Source organism: Herpailurus yagouaroundi, unplaced genomic scaffold, assembly GCF_014898765.1.
Source record: "Herpailurus yagouaroundi ecotype Mexico unplaced genomic scaffold, PumYag 28, whole genome shotgun sequence".
NCBI lineage: Eukaryota > Metazoa > Chordata > Mammalia > Carnivora > Felidae > Herpailurus > Herpailurus yagouaroundi.
Genome location: NW_024412376.1, coordinates 38,486,465 through 38,498,631, shown reverse-complemented (window position 1 = coordinate 38,498,631; position 12,167 = coordinate 38,486,465). Strand labels below are relative to the sequence as shown.

Here is a 12,167-nt window from a genome sequence, read left to right as displayed (position 1 = left end):
GGGGGGTGGGAGGGAGGGGAGGGTGGGTGATGGGTATTGAGGAGGGCACCTTTTGGGATGAGCACTGGGTGTTGTATGGAAACCAACTGGACAATAAATTTCATATATTGAAAACAAAAATAAAGGAAGTAATAAAATAAATAAACATTAAAAAAACAAAAATATTTTTAAAGTTTAATATCAGTCACTTACAGTATCTCTTTTATGAATATTCCAATCATGTCTTTTTCCTTGTTTTCTATCAGCATTTGCATGTCTTTCTAACCCATTTGCATGAGCTCTAATATACAGAGTAAAAGGAATTACCAATTTATTTCAAACATTTCCAACATGAATTGAAATTTTCTCTTGATACTTATGATAATTATGATTTTAATATTCCTCCAAGAGTTGAAACCTGATTTTCACTACGGTTACCCATTCAAGAAGCCTACCTGAGAATTTGCACCAGAATCTTCTTTTTTGGCCTTGGGTGGTGTTTTTGTGCCTACGTTAAAAAAAAAAAAAAAAAAAAAGTTAAAACTTTACATGTAAAGACAATGTATTAGTATTGGAGAAAAACCATAGAGAGAGAATAAAAAGTCTGGGACTCCAGACCAGTCTCTTCATGTAATGACTAACTTTGACTGGTACCATCCTCCCTGGGTCTGTTTCATTTACTGTAAGGTAGGATACACATTAGTTATACTAGATAGTCCACTTCTGTTTAAAAGTCTATGATTCCTTACCATTTTTGATATGAAGCTATTGCTAACAACCTAAAACACCAAAACTAGATCTTTGTGAGAGATTACCACAACAAAGACTATCCCAATAATTAGTACCATTTAAAAACCATTTTTCAAAAAAAAAAAAATAAAAACCATTTTTCTTTCTACTTTAACAAATATGGATTATTAAGCAGTTTAAGTATTATCCTTTTTAAAAAAATTTTTATATGTTTATCTTTGAGAGAGAGAGAGAGAGAGGGAAAGAGAGAGAGAGAGAGTGCAAGCAGGGTAAGGGCAGAGACAGAGGGGGATAGAGGGTCCGAAGTGGGCTCTGTACTGACAGCAGAGGGCCCAATGTGGGGCTCGAACTCGCAAATCACGAGATCATGACCTGAGCTGAAGTCGGGCACTTAACTGATTGAGCCACACAGGTGCCCCTTAAGTATGATCCTGTTATTTGGTTTAGTTGAATTAGGACATAATAAAATAATAAAAAACCATATTCTCTATACTCACTTGAAATGTTTGCACCAGAGATGGGATGATCTTCCATGAGTTCTACAAAGTTAAGAGGGAAAATCCCAATTCTGTCTCGAAGTTCTCCTCTGGCCCATTCTTCATTCACATACTCTTTAAGAATAATAATTTCTCCCTCTGAGAAACTTAACTCATCCTTCTGGTCTCCAATATATTCAAACCGAGCAATACATCTTGGGCCTCTGAACAAAGAAGATCATGTTTGTGAGTTAAACTAGAGAGTACTAACTTTCAAAATGCTTTAAAACCTTAATTTAGTCTTTCAATAAATACTTATTCTGTGTTTACTATGGAACAAGATATACTAGGCATAATTTAAAATTTTCCATAAAAAGAATAAGCTACATTTCTAAATGATAGTCCTCACTTTTTAGATATGAACTTACTCACTCAAGAAGGCTAAAGCAAAAAAAAAAAAAAAAAAAAAAAAAAAAAAAGGCTAACATCAAGGTCACAGAGTACATGAGAATTACAAAGGAGACCCCTGTGGCCAGTCTATACTGGTATATCTCTTGATCACCTTTACTCCTTTACTCCATTACATGTCTTTGTGTAGGTAGGCCGGCTGAATCTGAACCCTCTCAATCCTAACTGCACTGAGTTCACGAGTTGCCAACCCTGAGAATCTCGGGGCAAGACAGGAAAATTCCGTGGCCAAATGCAATGGGCAGAAGCTGGGCAGAGTATCCTCAATATATGCTGAATCATGAGTGAGTTGTCTATAGAGAGAAATGGCCTTCCCAACTGGAAGGTTAGAAGAAAACAGAAACCGGGCAAATTATAACAATTTTATATCTAACACTGTTGTTTTACAGATGCTTTCCGTATCACCTTTAAAAAGGCTTCACTTCTGATTATGAGAACAATCCTTTAATGATCTGCAATTGTGACTGAAAATAAAAGTAGAGATAAAATTATATCCCCGAAGGCATGATTTAATACCAAACCTTCGATTTAAGGCTTTAGAAAGGGAAGTTTCAATAGCAACAGTCTAAAGAGATGCAATTGCCTGAAGAGAAAAGGTTGGTACTGGCACCAATCAAAGTCTGATTTAAGTCAGGTCAATGGATCAATAGCTGTGAAGGCCCATTTTAAATTCAACCTGCTGACACAGTAAACACTGCTTAAAAATAGGAGAAAAATTGAACTCGAAGTAGAATTCAACTACGGTGGCATCAGAAGTTTTCTTATTTGTGGTAACCTTTGCATTTATTTTCTGGAGTCCTCGGGGAGCATCTCCTTATGTCTGACCTATTCAAAGACAGGTTTACAGTCTTCAGCAGGTAGTGAATTCCACTAATTTGCTCATTTAACTGGAATATAAAGTTGCACTGTGGCAGTGTTTTAAATCACAAAGGAGTTACAGTGGTGCATAAAAGGGTATATAAATTTATGGAAAGGTTTTCAGACATAAAGGAAGACCTCTCCAACTTAACTCTTCCTTTACTTTCTTCTAGTTCCTCTAAAAAACAAAACAATACAAAATGTCTAGCAAGTTTTATAGGGTTCCTATTTCTATAAGATTAAAATATTTTCTGTGTCAAAAATATCTGAACCTTCTAAAAATATGTTGGTAGATAAACACCAGAAGGCCAAAGCAAAATGCTCTGGATAACGAAACTGTCTCTGCTCAAGCTCAGGCCAGGCTGTGGGAAGTTCTAGGATAGACAGTCTGTGGCTCTGTCTGTGTCTATATGTCCTGTATGACAGAGTATTGTTTATGCCAGCTTCTTCCAACATGTCGCATTTTCATCAGAATTTTAATCCACTAAGGCTTTTTATTTTTATTCATTTATTTTAAAAACAGATTTCACTTTTAAGCAATCTTTACACCCAACATGGGGCTCAAACTTAACAACCCCGAGGATCAAGAGTCACATGCTCTACCAGCTGAGCCAGCCTGGTGCCCCCCACTAAGGCAAAGTTTTCCTCATAATTACAAAGACACACTGAGAATGTGAATAATCACACATCTGAAGTGTTTTCAGTTTGGTAATTCTTTAGGATATAAATGCTTGCCTCCTTTGCATTTGGTGCAAAAGGACACAAATAAAACTTACTTAACACAATGAGATGACACGGATTCTCTTTTCCCTTTTCCTCCTTCGGGAACATCAATCTGTAAAGACAAAGTCAAGGCAACAATTTGCACATTAGAATAGAATAAGCACATTAATATCATCCTACCCTGGACTGAGTTTTCTCTCTCCCACATTCTGTAAGTTGAAAACTTCAGATGAGGACGACTTAAGATAGAAACTAGGCAGAAAGCATTCACTCACTACCACACGTATTCCAAGTGTTGGCAGAATTCTGCAATACTTTTCTGACCCCCCAAAAACATTTTAATCAAACTTGTGGATTTCTTCTATTTTCATAACTCTAGAACATTTTATTTTCCTTCAGTGTGAATAGGGAAGGAAGAAAGGAATTAGTACTCAGTGAGCATCTATTAAGTGGCAAGCACTTTAGAGAATACTTTATTTACAGGGCTTGGTAGAGCTGGGTTGTAATAAAATATTGACCATAATGCACTAAGTCTGAAAACTACTTAAGGTTTAGAGGTCTATATTAAATAAATCAGCACCCTTCCTGATAAATTCTAAAAGTTTTAAAACAATTTTTTAAACCTGTAGGTTTAGAAATAACACTTATACCAATAATGTGGCAGATTCAGTGTGATTGATTTCAGTGTGGTAATTGTGCCTTTTAAAGTACTGCTACATTGGGCAGAAGAAAAATGAGAAAGAGTGCTAAAACTAACATTATTCTTAATATTAATTTAGAGAATGTGGTTAGATTGTCCAAAGAATCAGGGCATATATACACTAGACAATTTTTAAGACCCACATTTTATAATTCAAGAGACTCAAGCTCATTTATATTTGAAAAAATACAGGTTTTCTGTTATATTTGTTTCCTAAGTTTCTGCTGTAATGAAAAGTCATTGGCTTTTTCCCACTTAAATAAGCTGTTAAAGCTTAATGATATAAGCTAGCTTTATTGATATTTTCCAGTATCAATAAGTTATATCAGAGACTGAGTCATACTCTTCCTATTGATATAAATGTTCAAGTGGCATTCTGATTTTATCTCCATAGTTCACAGCCACCTGGGCTTACACTTAGGGCTCTATAATATGGGCTCACATACTGTAGGCTGTGAGGGTGTAAAAATTCTGATACTTAATATAATTTTTCCCAATCAGATTTGAAATTATTATATGAAACATAATTAATGGACCACTACCCCTAATAAAAGTACTTTAGTATTCCCGAAACTATTTTTTTTAAATGGAAATAAATGGGAATGGAAAGGACGAAAGAAACCAAAAGTGAAATCTACCTCAAAGAAAACTTGGCACCATAATCTCAGGGGACATTCCTTCGGGACTATCCAGTAACATTTAATTATTGTTTACTAAATGTTTCAAAGAATTAATATATATCCTTTAGTGCTTATCCACACTCCAAGTTGGTTCACTAGTTGACCTGAATTTTTCACCTTAGATTTCCGAGAGCATTTAGGCATTAAGTTTTAATATTCCATATAATATAATAAAATTAATCATTGCCTAGCTGAACAAAAATTTTCTTTTAAAAATTTTCCAAATACCAAAGGGATCAATGGAAAACAGAGAATTAGAATGTAAGAATCTAGGCTTTGGGGTGCCTGGGTGGCTCGGTCAGTTCAGTGCCCAACTCTTGATTTTGGCTCAAGTCATCATCTCATGGTTCGTGGGTTACAGCCCCGCAATAGGCTCTGTGCTGACTTTGTGAAGCCTGCTTGGAATCTCTCTCTCTCCCTCTGTCTTTGCCCCTAACCACCTCAAAAATAAATAAATAAACTTAAAAAAAAAAAAGAATCTAGGCTATCTAGGCTTCTGGTTTTTTCCAAACTGCAAGTCACACAGAACCCACCAAATATATGACCAATTTAAACAAGCACTACCCACTTACAATTACTTTGACGTAGTTGGCAGGAAATATACCAGTCTGGTTTCTACATTTCCCTCTATACCATTCTGTGTCTATTTTTTCCAGAAGATAAACAATTTCTCCAGAAGTGAGGTGCAAATCATCAACTTGCTCTGTAACATAAAATTATAATTACGTGTGATGAATTCTCTTGGTTGCAGATTTGATTAAAGCAGCGCACAAAGTAGCTTTCAGTTCTGTCCACTGAGGCAGTACATTCTATTGATTTTAAGAACAGATTATGCTAATAAAATTGACTTAAAAAACATATTCTTTTTTGGGAGGATATTGTTATTATAAGCTTCCTTTTTAAAGGCCAAATTAGATGTATTTACCATGCACTGATTGATGGGAGATGGTTAAAAAAAACTATTTTGTTGGTCAATGGTTCCTACCTGGTTAATATAAACCCTTTGCCAAATACATCTTGAGCAATGAAATATTTTATAGACATGTAGAATATTATTATTTTCAATCATGCTTAAAAATCATTTCAATCTAAAATATTAACTAAGGGACTAGTATAGTTCCTTAGCAAGTAAATCTACTCACACTGAAATAAAAATCAGTCTACCAAGTAGATTATAAGAAGTTTTAATAAATCATGAGTTTATTTGTAGTGACACCTGGGTGGCTCAATTGGTTGAGCATCTGACTCAGCTCAGGTCATGATCCCAGGGTCGTGGGATTGAGCCCCATGTTGGGCTCTGCACTAAGTGTGGAGCCTACTGGGGATTCTCTCTCTACCTCTCTCTCTCTGCCCCTCCCCCTCCTCAAAATAAATAAATAAACCTAAAAAAATAGGAGCTTATTTTAGCCTTGAATATAAAAGGTATTTAAAAATTGATTACAAAAAATGTGTATTTTCATCACATAAGTAATAGCTAAGTTCTGTGTGTAGGTTTTGCAACTCTTAGGAGAAAATTATTTCCCTCATTAAATTAGAACTAATTTCATTATGGGGCACCTGGGTGGCTCAGTACGTTAAGCATCCGACTTTGGCTCAGGTCATGATCTCATTGTTCGGGAGTTTGAACCCTGCATCACATTGGGCTTCCTGCTATCAACAGGGAGCTTGGGATCCTCTGTCCCCTCTCTCTGCCCCTCCCCAGCTTGTGCGCTCACTCTCAAAAATAAACATTACAAAAAAAAGAATTTCATTTTAATTGTTAACTGGTATGCATTTTTTGGGGTGCAATCTGCATAGTTTTTAAAGAGTTAAAAGTTTGCAACTGGTAGGCAATTCACTTTTTGCTCATTGCAAGGGAATCCCTCCACCCCCAGCCCTTTCTGTCTCCCCTCATTCTCTCTCTCACAGGGAGTTTTAAAGGCAAGGGAATGCAGCTAAGCTCTCTGGAACAGTTGGGTATTAATGACCCTTCTGGAAGGCATGGTGAGTGGTAAAATGACCAATCTTTTTTGGCACTGAAAATGAAGATGTCCTCGAGAGGTTAACTCAGGGAAGATATCTGCTCAGGGATCCTGAGCTCTACCACTTTATTATTTACGTGCTTACCTGCTGGGAAATCATGAAGAACAACAGCATGAGGGGCACTATTGTCAACAGGCTTCTGAGCACGGCTTGGATGGCTTGGATCCTTAGGGGGAAAAACAGAGCTGTGAATGAAGTGTGCACGATGCATGCTGGATTTGCTATTCGCTCTGAGACCATTTTTTTTTTTCTCATTAGAATCCTCTTGACATAATTACATTCTGAGTACAAGATGCAAACCACATAGTTGAGCCAAACAAGGGAATCATTATCAAGTTGAAAAGGCATGTGTCCTTGCCAAGGGAGGACAAAAATAACTCTCAATTATGATATCCCCTAGCATTTTTCTTAAAACCACGAGAGTAAATTAAAAGGGAATTAACTTTTAAAAAATTTTTTTATTAACTGGTACCATTCTACCCTGAAGTAGTGGTTTTTGATCTGTGTACCTTGCCAGGGTTGCTTTTTCTTTAAACTGTTATCAGTACTACACCTCAAGAACAGAGCCTTCAAAGTTGAGTCTTCATTCAAATGGTAAAAGAAGAAAGCTCTGCAATTTATACTCTTGCCTTTCATAATGAAAAGAGCTAATGACTTCCACAAAAGTATAATTCACAAAAAGTAAAATCCATTTCATTTATTACCACTTAACTGAAGGCTTTCTCTAATTTGAAGACCAACACTACCTCCCATGCCTGCCCTGGATTTTCTATTTAATCTAAATGGTTTATTCAACAGTAATTCTAACTAAATTAGCAAAGAGAATTCAATATTCTCTACCCATTTAGCCAACTTCCTAGATTGGCTAAGGGAGAGAGTAAAGTTGAAGAGTGACCTTTTCTCATTGATAAGCAACTGTTACTCTTAGTTTTTAAAACTTAATCTTTCTTTTTAAAATTTTATTTAAATTCTTGCTAGTTAACAGTGCAATATTGATTTCAGGAGAAGTCAGTGATTCATCAATTACAGGCAACATCCAGTGCTCATCACAACTGACCTCCTTGATACCCATCACCCATCCAGCCCATCCCCCACCCACCTCCCTCCATCAACCCTCACTTTGTTCTCTATCATTAAGAGCCCTCACAGTTTGTTTCCCTTTCTTTTTTCCCCCCTCCCATATGTTCACCTGTTTTGTTTCTTAAATTCCACTAGTGAAATCCTATGATATTTGTCTTTCTCTGACTGACTTATATCACTTAGCATAATACACCCTAGCTTCATCCATGTTGTTGCAAATGGCAAGATTTCACTCTTTCTAATGGCTGAGTAATATTCCATTATAGATATATGCCACATCTTCTTTATCCAGTCGTCAGTTGATGGACATCTGGGGTTTCTCCATAGCTTGGCTATTGTTGATAATGCTGTTATAAACATCGGGGTGCATGGACCCCTTTAAATCTGTAATTTTGTATCCTTTGGGTAAATACCTAGTTGTACAATTGCTGGGTCCTAGGGTAGTTCTATTTTTAGTTTTTTGAGGAACCTCCATACTGTTCTCCAGAGTGACTGCACCAGTTTGTATTCCCACCAACAGCAGATTACCCTTTCTTCACATCCTCACCAACACCTGTTGTTTCTTGTGTTGTTAATTTTAGCCGTTCTGATAGGTGTGAGGTGGTACCTCATCGTGGTTTTGACTTGTATTTCCCTGATGATAAGCGATGTTGAGTATCTTTTCATGTGTCTGTTAGCCATCTGGATGTCTTCTTTGGAAAAGTTTTTATTCATTATCTTCTGCCCATTTCTTAACTGGATTATGTGTTTGTTGGGTGTTGAGTTTGCTGAGCTCTTCATAGATTTTAGATACTAACCCTTTATCAGATATGTCCTTTGCACATATCTTCTCCCATTCTGTAGGCTGCCTTTTAGTTTTGGTGATTGTTTCTTTCACTTTGCAGAAGCTTTCTATCTTGATAAAGCCCCAATAGTTCACGTCTGCTTTTGTTTCCCTTCTAGTAAGAAGTTGCTATAGCCAAGCTGCTATAGCTGCCTGTGTTCTCCTCTAGGATTTGGATGGTTTCCTCACATTTAGGTTCTGTATCCATTTTGAATTTATTTTTGTATATGGTGTAAGAAAGAGGTCCAGTTTCATTCTTCTGCATGTTGCAATCCAGTTTTCCCAACAACATTTGTTGAAGAGACTGTCTTTTCTACACTGGATATTCTTTACTGCTTTGTCAAAGCTTAGTTGACCATATGGTTGTGGGTCCATTTCTGGGTTTTCTATTCTATTCCATTGATCCATGTGTCTGTTTTTGTTCCAGTACCATACTGTCTTGAAGACTACAGCTTTATAATATAGCCTGAAATCCTGAATCACTGTTATTCTTAGTTTTATTTAATATGAACAGATAGACTTACTCTCCTCTTCCACTTCCTCCTCCTCCTCATCTAATCTGACTAAAAGATATTATTTTCAACACTGGCAAACCTGTGAACTAAATGAAGGCCGATTTATTACCTCATCTTTAACCAAATTGCACCTGCAGAGGCATGCTATATTCTCCCAAGTTAGGTATAGAGAAATACGAACCTAGGTCAAGACAGTAACGGTTAATGGCAGCTCGCTACACTAGCTTCTCAAAGTCACCCTGACAATTTTCTTAGAAGCTGCTCAGTATTTTTCTCTAAATAAATGAGCATGATGGGAAGTTCAGGATTGTGGAAAGGAACCATGAAATATTTGCAGTCTGCAGGGGCTCTAAGAAATTATTTACATAATTTATTATATGTGTGTATGTGTGGTTTTTCATTTTTCTTCTCCTGATTTACATCTGTGGAAAAAAGAATGACTATTCAATAAATGGTGTCAGGTTAGAGGGCTATCCATTTGGAAAAAATGAAGTCAGAGGCTTACCCCACACCAAAACAAACATGAATCTTCAAATGGCCCAACAAGCTGAATGTGACTAAGCCTGAGTGGGTAGAAGAGGTGGGACAGTAACTTGAGCCTCCCAGTCAGTTTCCCTTCTCTGTCTTCAATGCATGGATATCCCACAGGGCTGCTCATCAACCTGGCCTGGCAGCTATAGGGCAAGAGGAACAGACTACACAGCATTGGCCACAAGAGGTCAGTACAACTCGGACCACACCATTAGGGTGGGTGTCTGGTAGGTAAATTTAATATATTTCAAAGCTCTTTCTTTCTAAAATTTTTTTAAATGTAATTTATTGTCAAATTGGTTTCCATACAACACCAAGTGCTCATCCCAACAGATGCCCTCCTCAATGCCTATCACCCACTGTCCCCTCTCCCCACCCCCCATCAACCCTCAGTTTGTTCTCAGTATTTAAGAGTCTCTTACAGTTTGCCTCCTTCCCTTTCTCTTTCTAAATTTTTTTAATGTTTATTTATTTTTGAGAGAGAGAGATGGACAGAGCACAAGCAGGGTAGGGGCACAAAGGGAGACAGAGAATCTGAAGCAGGCTCTAGACTCTGAGCTGTGAGAACAGAGCTCGACACGGGGCTCGAACCCACGAACTGAGAGATCATGACCAGAGCCGAAGATGGATGCTCAATGGACTAAGCCACCCAGGAGCCCCCTCAAAGCTCTTTCTAATATGACCATAATTGTGGATACAAATGAATAAAAACTGCCAATACTCGTTGTTTACTCTCTCTGTGCTACTCACCAGGGTAAACACCTTATATGCATTAATTAGCTCTTTTAAGTTTTTAAACATCTTTGAGATATAACTCCATAATAATACCATAAAATCCATCCATTTAAAGTGTACGTAGTTTTGGCAAATTCACAAAACTGCAATTATCACCACAATCTAAGTGTAGACCATTTTTATCACTCTGAAAAGACACGCCCTCCCCATTAGCAGTCATTCCCTCTGCACCCTCCCCATAGCCCTAGGCAATCACTAACCTACTTTCTGGATTTACCTATTGTGGACTTTTATATAAATGGAATCATATAATAAATCAATTCTAAAAATATCTCTGTGGAGTTATCTTAACTATTTTCTACATTAAAAAAATGAAGTTTAGATGGGGCGCCTGGGTGGCTCAGTTGGTTGAGCGTCCAGCTCTTGGATTTCAGATCAGGTCACCATCTCAAGGTCATGGGATCAAGCAAGCTCTGCTTCCAGCTCTGCACTGAGAGTGCAGAACCTTAACATTCTTCCTCTCCCTCTGCCCCTCTCCCCAACTCACTCTCTAAAATTAAAAAAAAAAAAAAAAAAAAAAAGTTTAGAGATAGGTTAAAAAACTGCCTAGGGTGATATACAGTGAACTGAAACCCAGCTCCCTGAGACATAAATCTGTGCTCACAACCAGGCACTAGGTAACAATCTTCCACTTCCCCTGTGACTTGACAGGCTCAACCTCAGCTGATAATGTTCAGTATTTTCTGTTTACTAAAGCAGGAGAAAGTATAACTCATCTTTAGAAATCTGTACCTTAAAACTAGGCTTACAAGTAGGTAATGTTTATTTTTCTAAAAAGTGTAATGCTAGCCATGAACCCAGAGTTTTCTAAAGGAGGCTTCATTTTGGTATCAGCAGTAGTTGGCCAATGGAGGCCAGGTGTCTTCAAGTCTATGGTGTAAGAGGAAGGCAGGTAATGTTTAAAGTGTCAAACCTCTGGACTATTATAAGAGTAACTTCTAATTTTTTAGCTTCTGTTTTTCACTGAGGAAAGTTTTTTGGCCCTATAACTCCCACTGTCACCCATCAGTGTGTTCTGAGAGAGGAAGGATGGCTGTGACAGATGGATAATGCTATATCGAAACAAAGAGAAAATGAGTAATAGGAGAACTTTCCCTGTGTGGACTAGAGTTAGAATTTCAGTATCCTACCTGTGACTAGTTTAACACATATCTTCTCTGCTCTCCAAGACACAAATTTTTAAGTTTCTTGGCAAAATTCAAAAGATAAACTGCCTTCTAAGAAGAAAGAATTGGACTAGATTATGAAAACTAGGATGAATGGCAAACCAAATACTTTACTTGGGTTAAATGATTGGTGGGTATTATTTTTCAGGTTTGCCACATTAACTAACAGATAGTGAAAATTTAACTGGATAACTTCAGAAGCTCTTTTACGAATACACCTCTATAAATTATTCAATGCTATTTTTCTTGCTAAACAAACGACCTTCGCTAATCATTGCATTCTCCCAGGCTCCACAAATTTGTTAGGCCTAAACTGTGACTTCAGGTTGTTGGATTACATTTCATTTCATTATTTTGAGCTATGATCAGAGAAATGAGGTTTACTCTAAGCTTAAATCTTAAAGGCAAGTGCTTTTTAATGTCAGACTTAGCATTTATAGGGCCCCCGTTAAAATAATTATCCATTCTGTTAGGAAACTAATCTTGGGCAGTTTGGTAAACATGTTTACATTATTTTGGAAAAAAAAATAGCTCTCACAGTTGAATATTAATGGTGAGTGCTCTGGTTGCTGTAAGTCAGTATGCTATGAGGAAGACAACA

At 37.1% G+C, this 12,167-nt stretch overlaps 1 protein-coding gene across 1 annotated transcript in view; it reads right to left on the bottom strand.

The window, feature by feature from the left end:
* SH3D19 (SH3 domain containing 19) overlaps nucleotides 1–12,167 on the bottom strand; it is a 188,667-nt gene that overhangs the window by 9,600 nt on the left and 166,900 nt on the right. Inside the window, 5 exon segments of the mRNA XM_040472491.1 lie at nucleotides 434–487; nucleotides 1,227–1,429; nucleotides 3,308–3,366; nucleotides 5,207–5,337; nucleotides 6,741–6,822. Coding sequence (XP_040328425.1) covers nucleotides 434–487; nucleotides 1,227–1,429; nucleotides 3,308–3,366; nucleotides 5,207–5,337; nucleotides 6,741–6,822 — 529 coding nt within the window.